Below are 23546 nucleotides of genomic sequence, written 5' to 3' on the forward strand. Positions count from 1 at the left end.
TCATAAAATGACAAACTATCATCATAGATACAATGATATTGAAGCTCTTCAAGATGGTGAGAATGTTCTTTCCGATATTGGAGAGATTGAAGATCACATTGTGAGTAATTATGATAAGCTCTTTAAGGAAGAACACTCATGGAGACCAAAGTTAGATGGGCTAGTGTTTGAGCCGATTGATCAATTGAGTGCAGATTGTTTGGAGAGAACTTTCGAGGAAGAATAAGTTCTTGATGCAGTTGGACGCATGACTAAGGACAAGACTCTAGGCCCGGATGGTTTTTCCTTAGCATTTTTCCAAGCATTTTGGGACACGTGAAGGATGACATTAAGAAAGTTTTTGGTGAATTCCACTCGTTCCTAAAATTTGAGAAAAGTATCAATACTACTTTCATTGCTCTCATTCCTAAAAAGGCAGGTGCAGCAGAGATGAGGGACACTTTCGCCCCATTAGCTTGGTAAATGGGGTGTATAAAATCATTGCCAAGGTGTTAACCAATCTTATTAGTGTGGTTATGGACAAGATTATATCAAAGCCTCGAAATGCATTTGTGAGGTGAAGACAAATTCTTGACTCGGTTCTAATTGTAAACGAATGCTTGGAAAACAGAATAAGAATGGGTAAATCTAGAGTTTTAGTTAAATTGGACATGGAAAAGGCTTTTGATCATGTCAATTGGGAATTTCTTCTTTACATCCTTAAGAGATTTGATTTTGGTGGGAAGTGGTGTTCATGGATTAAACATTGTATTTCGACGGCCAGATTTTTTATATTAGTGAATGGCAATCCGATTGGTTTTTTTAACAACTCTCAGGGTTTGAGGCAAATAGACCTCTTATCTCATTTTCTTTTTGTAATAGTGATGGAAGCACTAAGTTGTATGCTTGAAGCAGCTGTTGAAGCAAGATTTATGTCAGGTTTTGTGGTGGGTGATGAGACTCGGGATAGTATTTCAGTATCACATGTGCTTTTTGCATACAATACTTTGATTCTATGTGATAACAATCGGGATCACCTTCGTGTTTTGAAAGCCTTACTGTTATGTTTCGAAGCTGTTTATTGGTTAAGAATTAATCTTTCCAAGTCTGAAATTGTTTAAGTAGGTACAATCAGAAATATTCTGGATCTGACCAATATTTTGGGTTGTAAGGTAGCTTCGTTACCTATGAGATACCTTGGACTACCTTTGGGTGCTCCTTACAAATCAGTTTCTATTTGGGATGGGGTGATTGAGAAGATTAGGAGGAGGTTAGCGAAGATTAGGAGGAGGTTAGCTGGTTGGAAAAAATTATATTTGTTTAAAGGTGGAAGAGTTACCCTAATTAAGAGCACATTGACTAATTTCTCCACTTATTTCCTCTCTCTCTTTCCTTTACCAGTTGGGATTGCTAAAAGAATTGAGACGATTTATAGGAATTTCCTGTGGGATGGTAATGGGGAGGAAAGAAAGTTTCATTTGATGAGTTGAATAAGATTTGTCTTCTGGTTTCCTGTGGAGGGTTAGGAGTGCGAAATTTAAGACTTTTCAATAAAGTTTTCCTTGAGAAATGACTTTGGAGGTATCATAATGAGAGTAATGCATTTTGGAGAAATATTGTGGATGTTAAACATGAGAGGATGTGGGGGAGTTGGTGTATAAATGAAGTACGAAGGACGTTTGGAGTGGGTTTGTGGAAGTCTATTTGGCTGGGATGGGGGGACTTTGTTAAGAATACTAAATTCAAGGTGGGTGATGGGGCAAAGATCTATTTTTGGCATGACACTTGGTGTAGGGATTCACCTCTTAAGGTTGTTTTCCCTAATCTCTTCAGGATTGCTAGAGATAAAGAGACTGCAGTGGCTAATTCCTATCACTTTTCTAACAATATGATTTGCTAGATTGTGGAATTTACTTGAGATGTGCAGGATTGGGAAGTTTGTGAAGTTTCAGAATTATTAGGAAGATTATACAAGATGAAGCTTGATCAGAACAGGGAGGGCAGTTTGTTGTGGGTGCATACAGTTAATTCCAGATTTTCAGTGAGTTTTTTTTATAAGGCATTAACCAGTCATGGGGTCAAAGATTATCTGTGGAAATGTATTTGGTGAGCCAAGGTGCCTAGTAAGGTTGCTTTCTTCTGCTGGTTGGTGTCTCTTAAGAAAATATTAATCATTGATAACTTGAGGAAAAGAGGTTTTCAAGTGGCTAAATGGTGTTTTATGTGTAAGAAGGATGATGAATCTATTGATTATCTTTTCCTTCATTGTGAAGTGGCGACATCGTTATGGAATGAGATTTGCAAAGGTTGGCATTTTCTGGGTGATTCCTATGCATGTGGTGGATTTCTGTGCATACTGGCCAGGTATTGAGGGGAGAAGTAACAACACTACTATGATGAAGATGATCCTCATGTGCTTACTTTGATGTTTATGGTTAGAAAGGAATGGAAGGTGCTTTGATAATTGTGAACGTTCTATAGGGGAACTTAGGGGGTTTTTCCTTAGTACTTAAAGCTTTTGGGTGAAGTATTAAGGAAGGGTTGTCAATGAGTTTTTGTCGTCACTTTTTTAGTTTTAGAATGTAATTAGGTGTTTCTTTTGTATACTTCATGTGTACATGGGATTTGCCTATTACATTTTGATGAATAAAATTTTTACTTATAAAAAAAAACCTTGTAAGGAACGGGAATGATTGTAATGTTTTACTTTAGTTGTTTTATGCTTTAGCTTGTAAGTAGGTATTCTCATTTGTATACATCCTATGTACTTGAGCTATACCTATTTACTTAGAATAAAATTTCTCTTATTAATTATATAAAAAAAAAAAATGGTGTTTCCTCTTTCCTAATGACCTGATTATGTTGTCCTTTTTTTTGTTATGAGATGCCATGCCTTGATAACTCATCCCCCAATTGTTTATTTAGGCTTGGTTCGCAGGGGAAAAAATTGGTGAAGGAATTGGTAGGACAAGAAGGGAAGCCCAATGTCAGGCTACTGAGGGTTCAATTAAGAACTTGGCTAGTAAGATTTATTAATCTCAATATGTTGAATGATTATTACGTGTGTTTTCAAATCACTGTCTAGAGTCTATATTGTATCTGGCTTAGGTTATGCTAAGTACAGCTGAGCGCGGGTCTTGATTCACACCCCAAGATGAGTTGGTTTCATCTTTGTATACTAAATATCTCCAACTAGATATATTTCTTTTACTTATAAAAAAATCTCCAACTGGGCATCTTATTTGGTGCTTATATCGATTATCGCATAAGGAAATTTCATATATCATGTTTATTATACATTGATACATCTTGGCTTTCCTTACATGGTGGTGTTTGGATCATGGCATTACCTTGTTGTGATCCTGACCATTTTCATACATTTTTTTCCCAACATATATGTACATGTCACGCATTAAAATTGATTATGGGTCTATGCATGGGGATGTGAGTATCCTGAGTCCAAACGTCAATGGGTTTTAAGGTAATTTGAATTCTTTTGGGGATCAACCATTGTCCAAAGAGGAGCTTGTTTCATGTTCAACTGCATCCAATCCATCTAGGCTTCTAGACCCTAGGTTGGAAGGCTCTAAGAAGTCAACGGGTTCAATCTCCGCACTCAAAGAATTAGTAAGATGCAAGAACTTGATCATTTTTTATTCACTTTCAATGTTTCTTGCAAGTATTGGTTAAAATTTTATGATTATTCATGTGCTCATGTATCTTTTTGCCTTTTAAACTTCTTTTAGTGCATTCTGGAAGGCCTTGATATAGCTTTTCAACCTTGCCCTCCACCTTCTGGTAATTCAATTCAGAATGATGAAGTTTATGCTCAAGTTTGCATTTAAAGATCATTTGCTTTAATTTTGATGAAGTTTGAGAATGCTTCTGTCTCAAAATTTTACTTGGTGAATGATTGAATTTTCCTACCCTTATCTGAAATCTTAGGCAAATTTGGTGTAACAATGAAAGAACTATTTTTTGAGATTCTCTCTCTCTTTAAAAAATTGAATCAGGCTCCCTTTGAGCTTAGCATGGTCTTTTCCTAGTTTATATCCTTATTTTTACTTATATTGTATCTGTGTATCTGTTCATGATATATCAATATCAATAAAATATCTTCTTATAAAAAAATTGTATTTGTTCATGATAATTTGTCCCGAATTTCATTCCCATGTGTGTTTTGTTTATGTACAGCTTGTGGTCATTTATCTGGTTTGTCATCAATGAGATGAATATGAATCAAAAGTCATATTAGTCCGCATGGGTTTAAATATTTAAAAATGAGGAATTGGATTTGTATTTTGTTTTTGGACAAGTAAGACAAAATTTTATTAAAACGAATAAAATAGGCATAGCCCATGTACACAAGACGTATATAAAAAAAAACATCTAAATACATTCTAAGAAGCGGAAAACGACAACAAAAAGTCATGTGTTGAAGCTCCATTAATCACTAAAGCAAATAACCAATGCAATAAGAGTACACAAAAAAATTCCGAATTTCCTCCAAGGTACGCTCCTTATCATTTAAACACCGCTCATTCCTTTCGAACCAAATACACCACATAAGACAAAACCATCTTCCTCACCTCAGCCACTTGAGAGCTACCATATAGCTCATTCCAACAAACTAAAAGATCAACCACTCTCAAAGACATTATCCAAGCCAACCCAGTTCTACTAAAAACTCCATCCCACAAAGCCCTTGCCACCTCAATGCAAAAGTAAATAATTCACAAATTCTTCATGCTTCTTACACATGAAACACAAATCCATAACAATGAGGATGTGCTTCCTCAAATTATCCGTTGTCAAAATATTCCAAAGCGAGGCAGTCCATATAAAAAGTGAATTTGGAAGGCACACGAGACCTCCAAATACGTTTTCAAGGAAAATGAGGACTATGCTGAACAATCAACAACTTATAACATGAACGACCGTACATTTTTTACTTCCTTTAGACTTCCACAACATCCTATCCCCATCATTACCCCCAAAAGTCTCAAAGAATATAAAAAATTGAAACATCATCAATTTCCCAATCATGTACAACTCTAGTAAACAAACATCCTAGACCTCCATTAGAGTTGTACCCCTTTCTAACGAATTTCCATAGACTTTGCACCATAAGCCTCCCGTAACCTCCTTAGAGCTCCCCCCCCCCCCAAATCACTCTCATATTTCCAATCAATAACCTTATTCCATAGCGCCTCCCCTTTCGATTGATTTTTTTATTGGCACCAAATGTCCGTGAACAACGTCTCGACTAATTCTAGGGTTGCACAGGTCCTTGGTAAGGAGTTTTGTCAAGTTTCTTACAAGTGCACATTGGGTAACTCGAGAAAAATCCTCCAAGCCGATAGCCCCTAGAGATTATTGTTTGCACCCAAGGGGATTCAAACCATAAACCTGCAGGGAGCATACCCCAAAGTCTAAGGCTTTTACCACTTGAGCCAACTCCTAGGAGTTTCCCCATCCGATTGATATCTCCATAACCATTTCATTTTCTACTTGCTTAGGAGATGTTTTTTGCATAGTTCTCGTGGTTAATGCTTACAAAGAACACCAGGAAGTCCCTCCTTCAAACGATTGTCTAAACATTCTTAGCAACAAGAATAGAATCAAGTATTTGTCTTCCCCGAAAAGAAGCATTTTGGTGCTTAGAGATAATTTGCTCCATTACCGTAGCCATACAATTAGCAAGCACTTTTGAAATTATCTCGTAAACCCCTCACAAGGCTAATAGTATGAAAATCCTTGAACTCAGAAGCCCGAGATTTCTTTGAAATGAGAGCAATTAAGGTAGCATTAAAAGATTTTTCAAACTTATAAAAGGAAAACAAATTTTTGGAAAACCCGCATCACATCTTTCACAATATCCCAACAAAGTTGGAAAAAGGCCATAGAGAAGTCGTTTGGACTAGGGGCTCTATCTTTAAGCATTCCACTAACCACCTAAGAAACCTCATCCTCGTCGAACGGTCTCTCCAACCTACTCACACTAAGAGGATCTAGATAACCAAATGCCAAACCATCAAGTTTAGGTCTCCAAGTAGTTGGTTCGGTTAGAAGCACTTCATAAAACTGCACAATATAATCTTGAATCTCAAGAGAGATGAAAACATAATTTTATCAGAATGAAGTAACTCAATGATATTACAATGCCGATGTGAGTTAGCCATTTTATGAAAAAATTTAGTTCATTTATCTCCCTCTTTCAATCAAAAAGCCCTTGATTTTTGCTGCCAATAAATCTCTTCCATCAACAAAACCCTCTCAAGATCAGTCACTATTGTTTTTTTCCTCAACAACGTCTCCTCGGACACAACATAATTCTCCTCCCCAACCTCCAAAACATGCAACACCTCCAAAAGAGAATTTTTTGGTTGTCAATATTCCCAAAAACTTTTACATTCCACTTCTTCAAATTAAGCTTCAAAGCTTAAAGCTTACCAGCAACGATAAAACTGGGAGTACTCGAGAATTGATGAGAAGACCACCAACTCCTAACCTTATCAACAAACCCATCAGCTCCTAACAACATGTTTTCAAACTTAAAATATCTCCGACCTCCATGAATATCGCCATAATCCAGCAAAATTGGGAAGTGGTCTGAACATACACGAGACAATGTCTTTTGGCACAACTTCGGGTAATGAACATCCAAGATGGAGAAACAAGGAATGTACCCAATCTCAATATGTCCCTCCAACCTTTCAATTTGTCCCTCCCACCACTTCCCTTAATGTCGTAATTAATGGAACATTTTAATCTTTTAATTCCTTTTTTTTTAGAAGTTGATTTCAAAGCCAAGGAACATTCAGATTCTATAGCAACAAGAAGAGCCTTAAATTGCTCTTTGAAACCATCACAAGATATCCCCACACATGCTTGTATTTCCTTAACCTCTTTTAGGACCCAATCCAAAACAATACTGGAAGAAGATTGAGGTGGGATAGTGCAAAAAGGGGTCGGACCACCCACATTCTCATCCGAAACCCCTTCTGGTGAGACAGCCTGTTGCAACACTCCAATATTAGATTCGCATTGTAGGAGTACTTTGGATAAAATTATTTTTCCTTTAGGTGTGCACTTGACTAATATCTCTATACCTTTGGTTCTCCCATTGAAGCAGCATAGATAATTTCATCCTTGGATTTCTTAAGATTGGTACTGATGTAACTAATTGAGAGAGAGTGATTGTGTGTGTATGGTACTTATGTAATTTGTTGGAGTTCAGAAGCAACAATTTTTTGTTTATGTACAACTGTTTATTGATTCATATTCCATGCTTAATACTAACAACCTATATTCTGGGTTGATGTTGTATTTCAGGTCGAAATAGATGGATAGGTCTTAGGGAGAGGGAGAGAGATTGGGCTAACATGGGATGAGGCTAAGATGCATGTATTTTTACTTATATATATATAGACAAATTTGGTTTAAGGGTTTCACATGATCTCTTCTGTGAATTTTATGTGCCTTTATTTTTCCAACCACCTCAACATGCTTTTCTTCAGGCTGCTGAAAAGGCACTTGGAAGTCTAAGATCAATGCTCAGTCAATTTAGTCAGAAACGTCAGGGTTCTCCTAGGTGTGTGATTTAACCAGTTACTAGTGTTCAGTTACCAATTTTCTTTTGCATTAAAACTTATAATTTAATGTTGAGTTATGGCATGGCAAGCCATCCCCACATATTATAATCAATATTGTGATTTTGTGGGGTGAGAAGACTGATGGATAGGTCTCATACTCCCCATTAAATGTTTGTTTAGTTTTCTCATCTTTGTTCAGATTTGGAGAAACATTGTAAATATTGAGCAGACTCTCTTATAGTATCTTCCTCCTGTCTGTCTTCTGTTTGTTGGTGCTCATGGAACTTCCTCAGATAATTGCTTAAATGGCTCCAGCAAACATGTATAAACAACGTTTGTCTATTTTTTTGTGGGTGGGGGGAGACCTCAGGCAAAGTTGATGAAACTAATTCCTTCATACTGCAGTTCTGATAGCTGGACTTCTATTTATTCTCTAAGAACATGCTTTTCTAGTTTCTTTTATTTTCTTTCTCCACTTCTTTTTCTCATTTGGTGGTTTTGACAATGTGAATAAGATTATTGCATGGTATTTCGAATAAACGTATGAAGCTAGAATTTCCAGGAGTTCTGCAGCGGATGCCATCTTCTGCTAGATATGCCAAGAATGCTCCACTTGTTCCCTGAAAGACTATAGAACCTTCCCTCATTTTGGTATGGCTGCTGTTGGGATGTTTTGATGGTAAATAACAAACTTAGAGACAGACAAGGGCCATTCAGATCCAGGACTGCCAATTGACTATTAGCCCTCGATTCTTCTTAAGATCTCCAAAAGACGAGCGAAACTCCCAACAGATGATCTCTTGGCTTCATCTCATATTGATTTGAAAGCAAAGAGTCAAAGACACCAAATTGACTCTAGTTCCTAGGTATAAGCGTTTCAAGATTTTTCGCTCCTTATCCTATGAGGCATTTTCTCCTCAAAATGCTTATAGACCTGACAAGAAGATGGAGGGCTCTTCTTCGGGGCGAGTACCATGTAGTCCCATTTTTTTATGTGGCCGTCACTGTAAGTGCCATTCTTTTCTGTGAGCCAATCTAGGTTGGATTTAATTCTAGTGTAATGGTCTTTGTTTAAGGTGAAGAAAATTGAATACGGTGTTGACCAAGGAAAGTGCCATGCTCGAGGTCACTTAGGCTGCGTTTGGATGTTGAGTTGAGCTCAACTGATCTCAGTTCTTTATGAATAGTAGTGAGTTGATATGGTTGAGTGGGTTTTATGGAGTTCACTTAAGATGAGTTTATGTATGTTTGGATGTTAAGATGCGTTTAGATATATTTATAGGAAGTTGTGAAATAATTGGGGCCACCATAAATAAACTGTTCACGTGTTAGTTCTATCTCCTACACAGCCAGCGATAATTCCAAACTTGCACATTGCTAAATCCGGCTATTCACAGTACGTCAGTACCCATTCTTACAAGCTCACTGCCCAAGTAACCATATTTATGACAAGTTCTGACAAAACAATGGACTTTCTCATTTCAGTTGATTTTTTTTTCCAAAGCAGGCGCTTTACACGATAGTGGTTGATGTGTCACGTGTATCTACAGTATGAAATGAGTTGAAACGGACGAAAACTCAGCTCAAAATTTGTTTAGATGGCAGACTCGGTTCAAATTTGAAGTGAGCTGAGCTGCTTCTATCATCCAAACGAGCTAGGTATTGACAGTCCTACTCAATCCGACTGTTTTCCTCATCGCCACCTCTCTAAAGATACTTAATTTCATTGTCCCGAGATTGGCATATCACGAACCGAGTTGATCAATTGCAGTCTCTTCACTTGTATGGATTGGAAATCCCTCTTTTTGTCTCCATTGCCATTGAGGTGTTGTGTGAGTAGTTAGATAGGTAATTTAAGGTTGATTTTTTTGTTTCGTAAGGATGACTCAGAAGATTTTCCCAACCACTTTTTTTTTTTAAAGTCTGGTTAACCATTGAATCCAGAATTGTACAATAGTCAAACGCTCATATAAAGACATGGTTTTGAAATCAATGGACAGGGAGGCTGATTTTTTGAGTACGCCCCATTATGTACTTGATCACTTCAAAATTCCCACTCCACTCGGTCATATGTGTCCCTTTTTATCACAGTTTTCCTTCATCCTTGTTATTGTGATTAATTAATTATACGGCCAATACTTGCTACTTATTACATAAACAATATTATTCCTAGCCGAAATAACTCATTCATTTGAATCTTTTGTAAACTATCTTAATGATTTGCTTATTTTGGAAAAAAAAAAAAAAACTAAACTATCTTGACTAATTTGCTAAATAAATAAAAAATACAATTTCTATTCATATAATTTTGGATATTTATGTTTTGTAAAAATGCATTATGTTGTGCCAAAAACTACATAAAGGAAAAGTTACTGCTGTACCTTCGTGTAACCGATTAATTATATAAAAACAAAAGGGAAAAGCTGAAAGGAAAGAGAGATGGAGAAACGACGTCGTTTTAGTATCAATAAAACCAAGTGCTCGGGATCTATACTCGGGATCTATATAAAGCCGAAAGCTGAGTGCGCGAAGCTGTGTCTGAGGCAAAAAAAAAATAAAAAAAAACTCGTACGTTTTACACAGAGAGGGTGCGATACAGGCTGAGTAGCATTTCGAGAGAGATGTCTTCCTTCGACGCGTACGGCATCGATGGTGAGGAGATGAACGTGAACTCTTCTGATCGTCATTTCGTTGACGACGAGGAGGAGAACTTCACTGGCGGCGGTTACGGATCCGGATCCTACTCCAGCTTCCCAGCTGCCACAGGAGACTTCTCCGGAGGGTTCCCTGCGGACGGTGACATCGCCGTCGACCACGCCTCTGACTCTCCGGTGATCTTTGGATTTGATGATCCAAACGTTAGCTACTCCCAGTCTCCGTTCGATCAGATCCATGCGGAGAACGGAAATGGTTACGGTGTAGGTGAAAACGGCGCTGATGACGACGTTTTTGTCTCGGATGGGCCCGTGCTCCCACCGCCGACTGAGATGGAGCCCGAGGAAGGGTTTGCTCTTCGCGAATGGAGGCGGTGAGGATTTTAATTTGTTGATTTCTTACTTATCTATCAAAATTCTTTGAGATTTGATTTCTTTGATGTGTTAACTTTCAGATCTAATTTGGATTTTGTTGCAGTGTTCATAGATCTGTATTTCTTTCGATTTTCTTTCATAGTTAATTTCAAATTTTTACTTTCTTTGCTTGGTTGTTTAGTTGAAACTGTTGCATCGAACGGTACTCTTATTGTGTCTGCGAAGTTGTGTTTTTGGAGAATTATGTATAGAAACTTATCTTTTCTGATCTTGTTTATGAATTATATTAAATGAAGTTAGTTCACTTTTAGTTAAGTGCAGCTTAATGTCTGTGTTATCTGGATGTAGAATTAAGTTTTCTTAGTTGATGGCTTAATTCATTATGATCCTGAAGACATCACAGAGTCTTATGGCATGCTTGCATGGACACGCATAGTTTTTGTACGTAACTGTGCATCTAGGCTATCTGCGTGCCACATAGATTTATTTTCTCTCTCTGTGCAGTTAGATCCGTATTTTACTTATTAAAAAACATATAATGCTGAGGAATCTCGAGGATCAAATCTCATTTATTGGGACCCCATGGTTTTAATTCCTGTAGTTAAGGATTCCTCACATGTCTGCTTTAAACCAGTTAGTGATTCTTGAATCCTTACCATCCTATCGGATAGTATTTATTGTATCGGAGGATCATGTTTCATGGAATTGTGGCACATATCGCTGTAGAGAATGACTCATTATGTAGCTCATGTCATAAATTGATGTGATTTTGTGGCTCCTTAGTATAGGAGTGGAAATACAAGTGATCCCTGGTGTTTCGAAGGTTTCAACTGTGGACAGCCGTTTAAACCCATTGTCAATGAGGTGCTGTTTTTAGGCATGAAGTAAGTTTTTAGGCATTTATTACTTCATGATGAAATTATCATACATGATCATATTCATTCCATTATCCTCTTCAGCACCTCAATCCACGGGGTGCATGTGGGCTGTGCTGCTCTGGTATGCTACAAATTACCTAGGCCTTCTGGGGAATTTTAGTTATTGTTAATAGATGAAGATTCACAGGATATTGAGTGGGGGATTACTCTTGAAGCCAGATGTTGGAACTTTAATTGTGCAATAGCAGCAGTGATCAAGAGATGGATTCAATGCTGATGCTGATTCTTGGATTACTTTAGGCCTTAGCCAAAGGGAAGGAAAAAGAAAGGAGGGTGGGGGGAGAAGGTATAGCTTAGGTTCATGTTTAGCCGATTTTAAGCAGTTATGATTAAGGCTCTGCTGACTGTAGGCAAACTTTTTCCCAATTCAATGATAAAAATTTTGCTTAGATGTTATGGGAGTGCTTTGATTGCAATGGATGAGCAGCATTGGTCTCATGCAGGGAGGTCCTGAAGATGTCATGCATGTTAGAGTGGACAGGTTTCTGCCTTAGAAAGAGAAAGAAGAGGAATTGTCACCGAAGATCTTTAAATAGTCACTTAGATAGAGAAGAGTAACAGTGACGCTATCACTTGTTCAAGAGTTTGTGGGTCTTGGTACTTCCATTGTTGGTCAAAAGAAAAAAAAAGAGATAAGGATGGTCAAAGTTTATAACATCAGCATATTGTGTCTTTAGTTAGAAGCGTTGCTGATCACTGCACGGTGACCAAATTTGGGTTTGCTACAGGTGCATCATGCCATACTACTGGGCTTGATCACATATATGTGATTTCCACCCACACATTGTACATGCGGTGAGATGCAAGTTTAGTTAACTTATCATACAGGCAGGCCCTGGCATAGCTGGAAAGAACAGGATTAATTTTAGACAATTCAAATGTCTGGTATAACACTTGATTAATCTGGTTTTTCTAGTAAGGAATACTTCTGTGTTGTTTGATAATAAATGTGAAGAAACTTTTTTTTTTATTTTTTTTTATTTTTTATCTTTCTGAATTATGTTGGAATTACCTGCCAATTAAATATAAGAAAGGACAAACTGTGAATTTTCTGGTGCAGTCAAAATGCCATTCAGCTTGAGGAGAAGGAGAAGAGGGAGAAAGAAATGAGAATCCAGATTATCATAGAGGCTGAGGAGTATATACAAGCTTTTTATGAGAAAAGGAAGGTCAATGTTGAGACTAACAAGGCTAACAACAGAGAAAGGGAGAAGGTAAAATGTTGAAATGCTAACATAGCCACACCCTATTTTCTACTACGGTTATAGTCTGCTTAATGCTTGAATTTTTCTCTGGTGCAGTTATCCTTGGCTAATCAAGAGAAGTTTCATAAAGAGGCAGACAAACAGTACTGGAAAGCAATAGCGGATCTCATTCCTTATGAGGTCCCTAACATTGAGAAGAAGAGAGGTAAGAAAGATCAGGACAAGAAGCCCTCAATCACAGTTGTTCAGGGCCCAAAGCCTGGGAAACCCACTGATCTTTCAAGGATGCGCCAAATACTGGTGAAGCTAAAGCACACACCTCCTCCCCACATGGTAACCCCTCCACCTGCTCCTGCTAAGGATGGAAAAGACGGGAAGGGAGGAAAAGATGCCAAAAATGAAAAAGATGCGGCATCAAATGCAAGTGGATCTGCAGCAGTAGGAGAGCCCGCTTTGCCGACCAAAGATGCCAACTCTAACAGTATTTCACACGATTCCAAACAAGAAGTTCTTGCTAACGCTGAGGAACCGTCTGCAGCATAGCCATAGAAACATGACGTGTTTTGTTTCATGCGTCTTTCTTTATATATCTGCTTTTTCACCACTATCTTGCTCTCTTTTTGAACCTGTAAAATTTATTCCCTGATTCTAAAATCTTAATACTAGCCATCTTACAGTGTGTTTGCTCACGGAGAATAAGCATATGTATAATACTTGTGTCCATTTTTATTCAGCTTCGACTGGAAGAACCCCCCCCATTTTTGCTCTGCTTTGTTGGCACGTGTTATGATGGATATTTAAAATGGTCATTGTTTGCAGGGCATTTATGAAGTTTATCATATTTGTACCTTGATTTTTTTTTTTATCTTTTGTGAGGATCGATCTAGCTTGCAGGTTTACCTAATTGTGGTACCTTTTTCTTCTGCTGATCGTTCTGTGAGAAGACTTGTTTTGATGGTAAGAGCATGTTATGCAAAGGTCACATGTGCATCATGATGACCATACAGTACCACTTTGTTCTACGTTGAAAATGTTACAAGCTAGACAGAATAATTGTACTGAAGCAAACAGCGGCGAGTTTCCTGGCATGCATACACGAGAGAGAGAGAGAGAGAGAGAGAGAGAGAGTGTGTGTGCAAATTCACTGTTCTGCTCATATAACAATATGTCTACATGAACGATGACATGAAATACTGCACAATTGTACTGTATGCTATCCGCGCTATCGCAGACCTCCCACTTGAAGCAATCCTGGGACCTGAAAAAAATAGTGTGTGCGTTTGTGTGAAGGAGATTATGCTCGAATCCCCAATCCAAAGGCCAAAAAAAATGTATAACAATTATGTGACTAAGTAAACAAAAAATAATAATAATTTTGAATAATGGGAGATGCATGCACTCTATGACAGGTTGGTCGACCCCGGAATTGAATTATTAAACCTCGTTCTTCATCTAGGGGTTACTTGAGTGATTGTTACTGGGACTGAGCTCATCCGATAGCTGGTGCTCTCGGAGGATGACTCTTTTTTGGAGGAAGATGCCCCCGAATCTGTGAAAAGGCCAGGAGCAGTAAGTTGTTTCTCGTTGAGCCGGATGTTCCTCGAAAGCATGTCGACGACCTGGCTCATCAGTGGCCTTCGGCTTGCTGCTGCTTGGGTGCAGAAAAAGGCTACCTTCATGTATCTAACGACTTCTTCCTCGGGAAATTCTTGCATATCTGGATCCACAATCTCCAAAAGTCTCTCTTCCTCATAGAGCTGCCACGCCTATAACGGCAAAAAGGGAAGGAGATGGTTGAGGAATCACATAACAGCAAGATAAATGTTTGGTCTAAAAAAACTCTTACAAAAGTAATGCTATTTATGATTCAAAGGATTGTTGGGATAGGCACAAAGAGGCTAATGGCCTTTGCTCCAAATGGTCTCCACACCCAGTGAATATGAGAGGTTCTTATTTGGACGCTAGGATTTATAGTGGACGAGAGATTAACACATAAAGTAAACCTTACAACATTTACTGTTACCTGTTAAGTCTCCCGAGCAATATAAAATGCTCAATAAATGCTATACAACTCATTTTATATGTATATTTCTTTCTCATTTTAGGCACTAAAATTTGGCATAGGAGCTCTTGATCCAATATGGGGGTTCGAGTCCAAGGGTAAGTGAAAAGAAAGAAGCACTGGCAATTCACCAATGAGGGGAGCAGTAGATGTCAAAAGGTACTGAGAAATGTTTTGAAAATAGGAGAAGGGAAGACAACCGTACCCATTCCAAAAGCACTTTCTCCGTCCCTCCCCAGTTTTCCTTTGCACTGCTTCTGCCGCTAACAATTTCAAGTAAAAGAACTCCAAAACTGTAAACATCAGCTTTCATGGTTAAACGACCCCCCAAGGCATACTCTGGTGCTAAATAACCACTGCACAGAACAAAGACGAGTTATGCATTTGCTTTCAATGATCATGTAAGATTAAATATCTAACACATTTTCCTTGTATGTGGAAACATCTAATTCAAATAAGATAAAAGTTACAGTCTTACAGAAATGTAGATTGTGCACATTAAAGTATGGAAGGATGGAATTTTGAAAGGCAAAATCTTTAATGATGCAAGGAAGATAAAGCTTTAAATATGAAATCAGTCAACCAGAAATCTGAAAGATGACATACGTTGTTCCCGCAATTCTTGTGCTTATGTGAGTGATGTCATCTGGGAAAAGTTTAGCCAGCCCGAAGTCTCCAATTTTTGGGTTAAAATCTTTCTCGAGAAGTATGTTACTAGCTTTAATGTCTCTATGAACAATATGTGGTACAAGTTCTTCATGAAGAAATGCAAGACCCCTAGCAGTTCCCATGCAAATAGCAGATCTTTTCTCCCAATTCAAGTTGATCTTCGAACTATTTGAACCTACAAACATTAGGAAACAAATTACATTTTTGATCCTTCATTATGTACAAAGGCATGGAGTTCATCTTGCAGACTAATCTGAATTACCTAATAATGCACGATCGAGGTTGTTATTTTCTGCATATTCATAGACCAAAATTCGGTTGGATCCTTCAACACAGCAGCCTACCAACTCAACAAGGTTTGGATGCCTGACGTTCGATATGGTATTAATCTCCGTCAAAAATTCATGTAATCCCTGCTTCGACTGGGCAGAAAGTGTCTTCACAGCAACTTCTATTCCATGTTTTAGGGTTCCCTAGAAAAATTGCAGTGCATTAATTAACAGTTATTTTGAATACTAGATGGACAAAAAACATCTTCACACTCCATATATTAATTAAATTAAGTCATATTTTTCCCTCACCAAAGTCATCACTCCAGAAACACATTCAAGTTAAGAAAATCGAGCTATAATCATATTCTTCGATAGAGAAAGAAGTCAGAAAAACCAATTCACAGCAGTGACTAATTTTCTTCAATGCGGCTTGATTAGCTTATAATATGTGCCCTAGACATCAATAAGCAAGTTGCACAGCAAGATAACAAAACCCAAGTTTTCATGGATCTAGCTGTTTACTGTGAACCAACTCCAATTTGATATAAATGTAATGTTAAAAAGTTGTTGAGGTTGTCAGCAATCAGGTTTCAACTTTTTGGCACACTAAATCTTGAACCAACCAATGGAAAGGTGCTTTCTTATGCCATTGAAGATCTAGACCAAAAACTAATCTTCATTCGAAAGTGCATGTTTCATAACTTGCCATGGAAAAAGACCATTACAATGACATAGGAAATGAAAAATAAAAAAGTTAAGCAAGCAGCAGTATCTCTATGTTTTTTTTTTTTATCACAAGCAGCAGTATCTCTATGTCTTAAAGGTTCTATGCGTACCTGTGAAGATTGTTGATAATAAGTTTCACTTTCACATTGAAAGGTAAAATCATATGTAAATTCTAGTACCTTGTAAACGGTTCCAAAACCCCCTCGGCCTAACTTATTGCTTGGATGAAAATTATCTGTCGCCAATCTTAATTCATTGTAGCGGAAATATTTAATATTCACATGCAAGTTCTCTGCATAACAAATGGAAGACAATGAACAAACATAAAAACAAAGAGACGAAAAAAAAAAATGCATAAAAATCTTAAGAGAAAGGGGGAGAAAAATGATGCCATAAAAATATCAACAATGACTATAGATGAAATAGTCATAACCCAAAGCATGGCCACACTGCAACTCCCAATTTGCAATAAGACATGATAAGACAATAAGTCAAGGAACAGAGGTCGATTAATCATTTTTTACATCAGTTCCTCTTTGGAACGGTCCGGCTGGTTTTGGGCGTTTAACAGCCCCCAATCAAAGGGTGCCATGTCAGTAAATCTACACTAAAGAACATAAAATCAAAGCATCCGATAATTCCAAAATTTCATTGTCTTTGTTCATCATCCGTCGCCCAACATTCACATTGTTCCCTCTTTGAGTCCACAATCGTGAAGTTTCACCGTCGTCCACAGCAATCAAGTTTCACCGTTGTCCACAACAGTGCATTTGCCTCGGCAGTGTCCATCGCGACCATCCCCTTAGCAGTGTCCATTGCTGTGGCGCCCCCGACCCCCATGTAAGGAAACACGGGAATCGAGACGCCAGGATGATGACAACACGGTCACACATCCCAACGAAACGTGCCCAAGTGTGTGTGCAAGCGACAGTGTACAAAAACAACGCAGCGGATTAGTCAACTAAGTACCATAATTTAAATACAAGTAAACATCAGTAAAAAGGTTTACAAAATTATACAGTCATCCCAAAATAAAGTTTAACACATGTCCCAAAATACGAATAAGTAAAATAAAATAACAAAGCCAGTGATCCCAGATCACTCCCACCATGGAGCCAAAGCCTAAGACTCATCATCCTCATCTGCATCAAAAGCTACGATACCATAAAACGGTACCGCAGGTAAGTATAACCCAAAAATAACAACGTAATATAAATGCATTAAAAGCGACCAACATGCATGCATAAAAAAGAATATACATTTCTCTCAAAACATCATTTTCCCCGAAAATGATAATTTTCCAACACGCGCCAAAATTCTATTTTTAGCCAAAACATATAATCCAACATTTTTCCAGAAAATGATTTACACAAAACTCAACAATTTATCGGACACTGTAGGCGGGACTCACAGGCGGGACTCTACCACCATCCCTGCTTACCACCATCCCTACCGCGTGCACCGTAGGCGGGAATCACAGGCGGGACTCTACCACCGTCCCTGCTTACCACCATCCCTACAGTTCCTTTCCACACAATAGATACATAACAGAGCACTATAGGCGGGAATCACAGGCGGGACTCTACCACCATCCCTACTGCATGCACCGTAGGAGGGAATCACAAGCAGGACACAACCACCATCCCTGCTTACCACCATCCCTACCGCGTGCACCATAGGCGGGAATCACAGGCGGGACTCTACCACCGTCCCTGCTTACCACCATCCCTACAGTCTCTTTCCCTTCTTCTCAAATCAATCAATCCAAACAAATCCAATTTCTCACACATGAAATCATAACTTTTCCAAATCACACATGCACATGAATGCAATACACGAAAACCCAGTTTTCTTTACAAACATGATCATGCATGAAATATTGATATGCACATGTACCAACACAAATCCACATTCCTCAATAACCAATAATCAATCCAATCAAACCAACCCAAACAACTTCAATCATAAATCCATCCGACCCCCGAACTCCTCGGACTCAGTCCGACATGTCAAACAAATACAGTGTAACATGTTAGTGCAAAAATACATTTAAATCACGAAAGTTCTTTGGAGAAATACTTACAGTGCAATATAATAATTTCCGGAGGATCACGAAGCTGCAAGTGGTGACGTCTGAGCAACACCACAGTGTAAAATACACTGTGGCCGTGGGTCACAAATACCAACTTTTCAATGGAGACAAACGAAGATCCAAGAATAATAGGGTAGGGCCTAGAGAGGTCGGTGAAGCCAATGGTGGTGGCGGTTTGCCGTGGGTGGCGGCGCAAGGGGTGGTTTTAGGCCAAAAATACCGAAATCGGAGATGGGCTTGGTTGTGCTTCACCGGTGACGGATCGGAGCCGGGGTTGGGTCCATTGGATTGCCAAGAGGTCGGAGATGAAGTGGTGAAGAGTTGGTGGCCGGAGGTAACGCGACGGCGGCGCGTGAAGGAAATGAAGCCGCGGTAGGGTGTTGCGCGTGGAGGCTAACGGCGGCGAGATAGGGGCTGAGATTCACGGGGAAGGGTCGCCGGCCGATGGGGAGGGGAACGGAAGGGGCGGTGTCGGTCACGGGCGGCGCACGGCGGCGCTGGGTGGAAGAGAAAGAAACAGACGGAAGAGAGAGGGAGGGGGCTGGGCTTCGCGCGCGGGAGAAGGAAACCGAAGGAGAAATAAGGGGAAAAAAGAAAAGAAAGGGAAAAGAAAAGGAGGAAAAGAAAAATAGAGGGAAAAGAAATAAGGTCCAATTCTCATAACTTGGGTAACAAAAATGACCCAACGGAAATGATTTTAAAACCATAAGTTAAATAAAATAATTTAAACGTAATAGTAAAGTGAAATTGAAATAATTAAATCCCACAGTAATTAATTTAAATATTAAAAGCAATTTAAATGCACAACAATAAATAAATATTAAGAAAGCACATAAAAATAATTTTCACCAAATTAAAAATCCTAAAAATAACCCAATTAAAAAATCCAATAATTAAAAAACAAGAGAATAAATTTTGAATAAAATAAAGATAATCTTTCAATAAAAATACACTAAAATACGGGGTGTTACAATTGCCGCCGTACCCAAACATGCATCATAGTAATCACAAACCCATTTCAAATCATCCCATATCAGATAATCATTTGATTTCAACAAAAAACCAGTGCTTTGGCTTCTATGGAGTTGGATTTTTACACAAACCAACTCAGATCACAGACTCAAACAAGCATCAAATAATCACAAATCCAATTTAGATCACCATTTGTTTTGAACAAAAACTAGAGCATCAAAAAATCCATTATCACAAATTCAATTCATAAAAAATAACATCACCATTGGCCTTCATGATTGTGGCCGGTCATCGGCTGAAAGGATGAAAAGTCCAATCGCATCCCGGCTGAGAGGTTGGGTAAGGCTCCAGCTCAAGGATGTCTTAAGTATGATAGATTGTGAGTTTCCGTCGAGAGAGGGGGAGGGTCAACACCGGTGTGAGGGTAGGAATCGGACACCACCAGTGGCGAGGGGAGGGCTTGTTTGCGAGAGGTAGAGGGAGGGAAGGGCAGTGAGTGAGGTGAGTCCGGGGGTGAGGGGGAGCAGGTGCAAGGTGGTGGGGGGGAGGGCTCGACGCCAGTGTGAGAGAAAGGGGTGGGGGGAGGGTCCGCATAGCAAGGATTTCGCCTGGATAAGGGGGGGAGAAGGATTTCTAGCGGGATCCAATTTTGTTCTCGTGAAGATTAGTCTGTGCTAAAGTTACAGTGTTGATAAAATGGGACCCATACGTGGCATTTTCTCATTGGAGGGCTGTTATTTGGAGAAAAATAGATGGACTGGGTGGAAGTTTCTCTTTTTACATTTAAGGGCCTTTCTAAAGCTTTGATGAGGATGCAACACAGCACGTGTGAATAATTCTTTTTGAAGTCAGAATGAGTACAAAGATGTTAGTACCAAGAGATGTCTAAAGCAGCTAAGAAAAAATCAGAGGCAGCTTCACAGGTCAAATCAGGATCTCCCAATCTTAGAGTCTCAACCAATCTAGTACTTTAAGTGAACAAATGTGATACAGACATCAAAGAGAATTAAACGACAAGCAATATGGAAAAAAAATATTAACTTCTTCTGTTGATCAAACATAAACATGCCATGAATGAGATACAAGACATCAAAGAGAATTAAACAACAATCAAAATGGAACAAAATCTCAAAATGAAAATGAAAATATTAACTTCTTCTTTTGATCAAACATAAACATTGTATGAGACACCATGGCACAAGTTGCTGCGAGTACCATCATATATAGTAGTTTTCTTCTTCTTCTTCTTCTTTTTTTTTTTCTTTTTTTTTGCTTTAGGTTAGTTGGTGTAATATTATCGGTGAAGACTGGAGTAGTACAATGCTAAGATTATCTCATAGAGAAATATTTATTTCTGAGAGATTAATAAAGATAAGTAGGGAAGTTTTTAATTTTTTCCTGGAAGAGAAACAGTTGGTGGTCAGAAAACCCCCGTGATAATGAAAATATAAAACTGCATCTGGCTTTGAACAGGGTTAGGCATCAGTTGACCAATTTATAATCATTTATGACTTTTTTTTTAGTTTTGGGTCCATACATGTGCCATCCTTAAAGAATGCCTCCTGTCCAACGGATTCCAAATCCATGAATCTATTAAAGAATCAATTTGGCAAGTAGATTAGATGTATCTCAAAGTTTGTTTGCCATCAATCTATAACAGTTACCATTACATGCACTAGGACCTGTTCTTAGATCAATGGAGCTGAATGTAGAGCTCAGAATCAATGGCTGGCCTCACCCCCTCGGCTTATGGTTAGAAGGATACACATAAAGTGGCTCATGCAAAACTAACAAAAGATCCTCAAACTGTTTCATGTGTCAAAAATAGTATTACGCAGAGCTCCCCGATGAAGCAGACATTACGCATCACACATAGTACAGACAAATCTGGTAACAATTTCTGTGGTACTTAACAGAATAGAAAATATGACGAAAAAAGGTGACGTACCTACTATTTCGTGATGAGCAGATCTCTCTTTCCGCCTGACTTTTGAGGCCCCAAAGCAGCTACAACTCATAATTAACTAAAGTATGCGACTATTATCTTCTTGGTGTAAAGTTGTACCTTGCACCTGCAAGATGGAATGGATCAGAGATGACTCATTCAATAGAAATTAACAAAAACACTCGTTTTTCTTTCTTGAAGAAGATTTTCGGATTAAGAACAGAAAAATCCGTTGAAATTCAACTTATGACCTCATTTTGATTATTTTAAATTCCCCAAGCATCATGAGTAGCTTTTGGTTATTTTCTTTCAATTTTGTTCATGTAGGTTTCGGAAATCAGGGGAGTTGGGATGCATCCTAGTATGTTTGTATATGCGGTACTAAAATGAAAGGCGGCACCCATCATGTACTCAATCTCACGCATAATAATTTAATCACCAAAACAGGAAACATTGAGACTACTCGTAACATTGACAATCGTAAAACGCCGTCTCTTACACGTTAATTACAATATGAAGAGATCACATTCCACTTGCAACCACTCCCTTCCCACCTGAGGCCCCAAAACAAAGTTAGTTCTTCGATAATAATCAAATGCCAAGCTGCTCATCCATCCAAACCAAAAACACGTCCCTAAGAGCAGCCATAAGTCCCAAAAACAGCATAAATTCTAAGACACACGATTAAGGGCAGGTTTGGGGGTGAGATGAGAATTTTGTGTTTTGTTTTAGTGTTTAAAATATTATGTTTTAGTATTATTATTGTGTTGGAATTTGAAAATGTTGAATTGTTTATTATATTTTATATAGAAATTTGAAAAATATGTAATGATGAAATGAGATGAAATGAGAATTTTGTATCTCATTCCACCCCCAAACCTGCCCAAGAGTCCCAAGATCCTGCGTTCTTCTAATCGATTTCTATATAAGAAGACGCAGATTCAAGCAAAATTTGAACGAATCAGCACATAACACCAAATTCCCGTGCATTATGACCAAAAAAACAAATCTCAGTTAATCTAAGCTCCAAAGCAAACCCAAAAACAATCTTCAACAAAAAGCAGGAAAAATTCAAGATCACTTTCAAACGTAAAAACAACACAATCGAGCTCATTCAACTTTGTAGTTAAGAGCAATCAGTTACCTCATTAACTGAGTAAGAACAATTCAAACCAATTCAGCGGAGTTGGAATTGGATTCCTCCTGATTCGGTTACAAAAGCACGGAGGAGACCTTGAAACTCATATTGTTTCCGAGATTTTTCGGCGGCTCCTAGAAAAAGTAAAAATAAATAGCACCTTATTGCAGCCGGCTTTAAGATCTTAATTGAAACCTTCAAGGATTATAACAGTGATAAATAATAATAATATAGCAGATGAGTGGAGGTTGTTGAGGCTGATTTCCTCTGTTCTTGGGCCAGTTGTTGGGCCAGGGAGAAACGGTCTCGAGTGACTTGTATGCTCCTTCCTTCCTTGACTGCTGCAATAATGATGCAATCCTGCCTCGGTGTTCTCTTCTCTTTCCATTCCTCCTCTCCGCGTTTCCAATTTCACGCTGCTCTCTGTACCTGAGAGTGACCGTTCTTGCTCTCATTACTAGTCATTAGCCCGCTGAAAACAACTAAAATTAAAACTCTTTTATGACGTCAGTTGCAATGGTACGGATTTTTAAAACCGAAAAATGATTGGTGTCAGTAGAATTTCGTCTTTGATAATGAATTATCATAAGATGTGAAATGTACGATTTTAGATAAAAATTAATAAAAATATTATTTTTAATATTATTATTATTTTAAAATTTTAAAAAATTAAATTATTTATTATATTTTATATAAAAATTTAAAAAAATTATAATGATAAATTAAAATAAATTAGAGTGATTGTAGAATCCAAAACTTAAGGGCTTGTTTATTTTCGGATATGAGATAAAATGAGTTGAAATTAAAATTAAAAAGTTTGAATAAAATATTGTTATAATATATTTTTTAATATTATTTTTATTTTGAGATTTGAAAAAAATGAATTGTTTATTTTATTTTGTACTAAAAATTGAAAAAATTATA

General features: G+C 38.1%; 2 protein-coding genes across 3 annotated transcripts; one reads left to right on the forward strand and one right to left on the reverse strand.

The window, feature by feature from the left end:
• The first annotated feature begins 10093 nt into the window (after nucleotides 1-10093).
• Nucleotides 10094-13582, forward strand: LOC108990612 (clathrin light chain 2-like). Its single transcript, XM_035688167.1, has 3 exons — nucleotides 10094-10602; nucleotides 12602-12755; nucleotides 12843-13582. Exons 1-3 carry the CDS (start codon nucleotides 10196-10198, stop codon nucleotides 13287-13289), a joined length of 1008 nt encoding a protein of 335 aa, XP_035544060.1. The 5' UTR covers nucleotides 10094-10195; the 3' UTR covers nucleotides 13290-13582.
• A 297-nt stretch (nucleotides 13583-13879) lies between these two features.
• Nucleotides 13880-23056, reverse strand: LOC108990611 (cold-responsive protein kinase 1-like). Of its 2 annotated transcripts, XM_035688166.1 has the most exons (8): nucleotides 22629-23056; nucleotides 21984-22038; nucleotides 21488-21611; nucleotides 16655-16767; nucleotides 15740-15950; nucleotides 15415-15652; nucleotides 15014-15164; nucleotides 13880-14512 (listed from the first exon to the last, which is right to left on the reverse strand). In XM_035688166.1, the coding sequence occupies exons 3-8, from the start codon at nucleotides 21555-21557 to the stop codon at nucleotides 14195-14197; spliced, it is 1101 nt and encodes a 366-aa protein (XP_035544059.1). In that variant the 5' UTR covers nucleotides 21558-21611; nucleotides 21984-22038; nucleotides 22629-23056; the 3' UTR covers nucleotides 13880-14194. The 2 variants fall into 2 exon arrangements, with proteins under 2 accessions (XP_035544059.1, XP_035544057.1); XM_035688164.1 differs by lacking the exon at nucleotides 21984-22038.
• Between the last annotated feature and the right edge of the window lie 490 nt (nucleotides 23057-23546).

Source organism: Juglans regia, chromosome 3 (genome assembly GCF_001411555.2).
Source record: "Juglans regia cultivar Chandler chromosome 3, Walnut 2.0, whole genome shotgun sequence".
NCBI classification, from domain to species: Eukaryota; Viridiplantae; Streptophyta; class Magnoliopsida; order Fagales; family Juglandaceae; genus Juglans; species Juglans regia.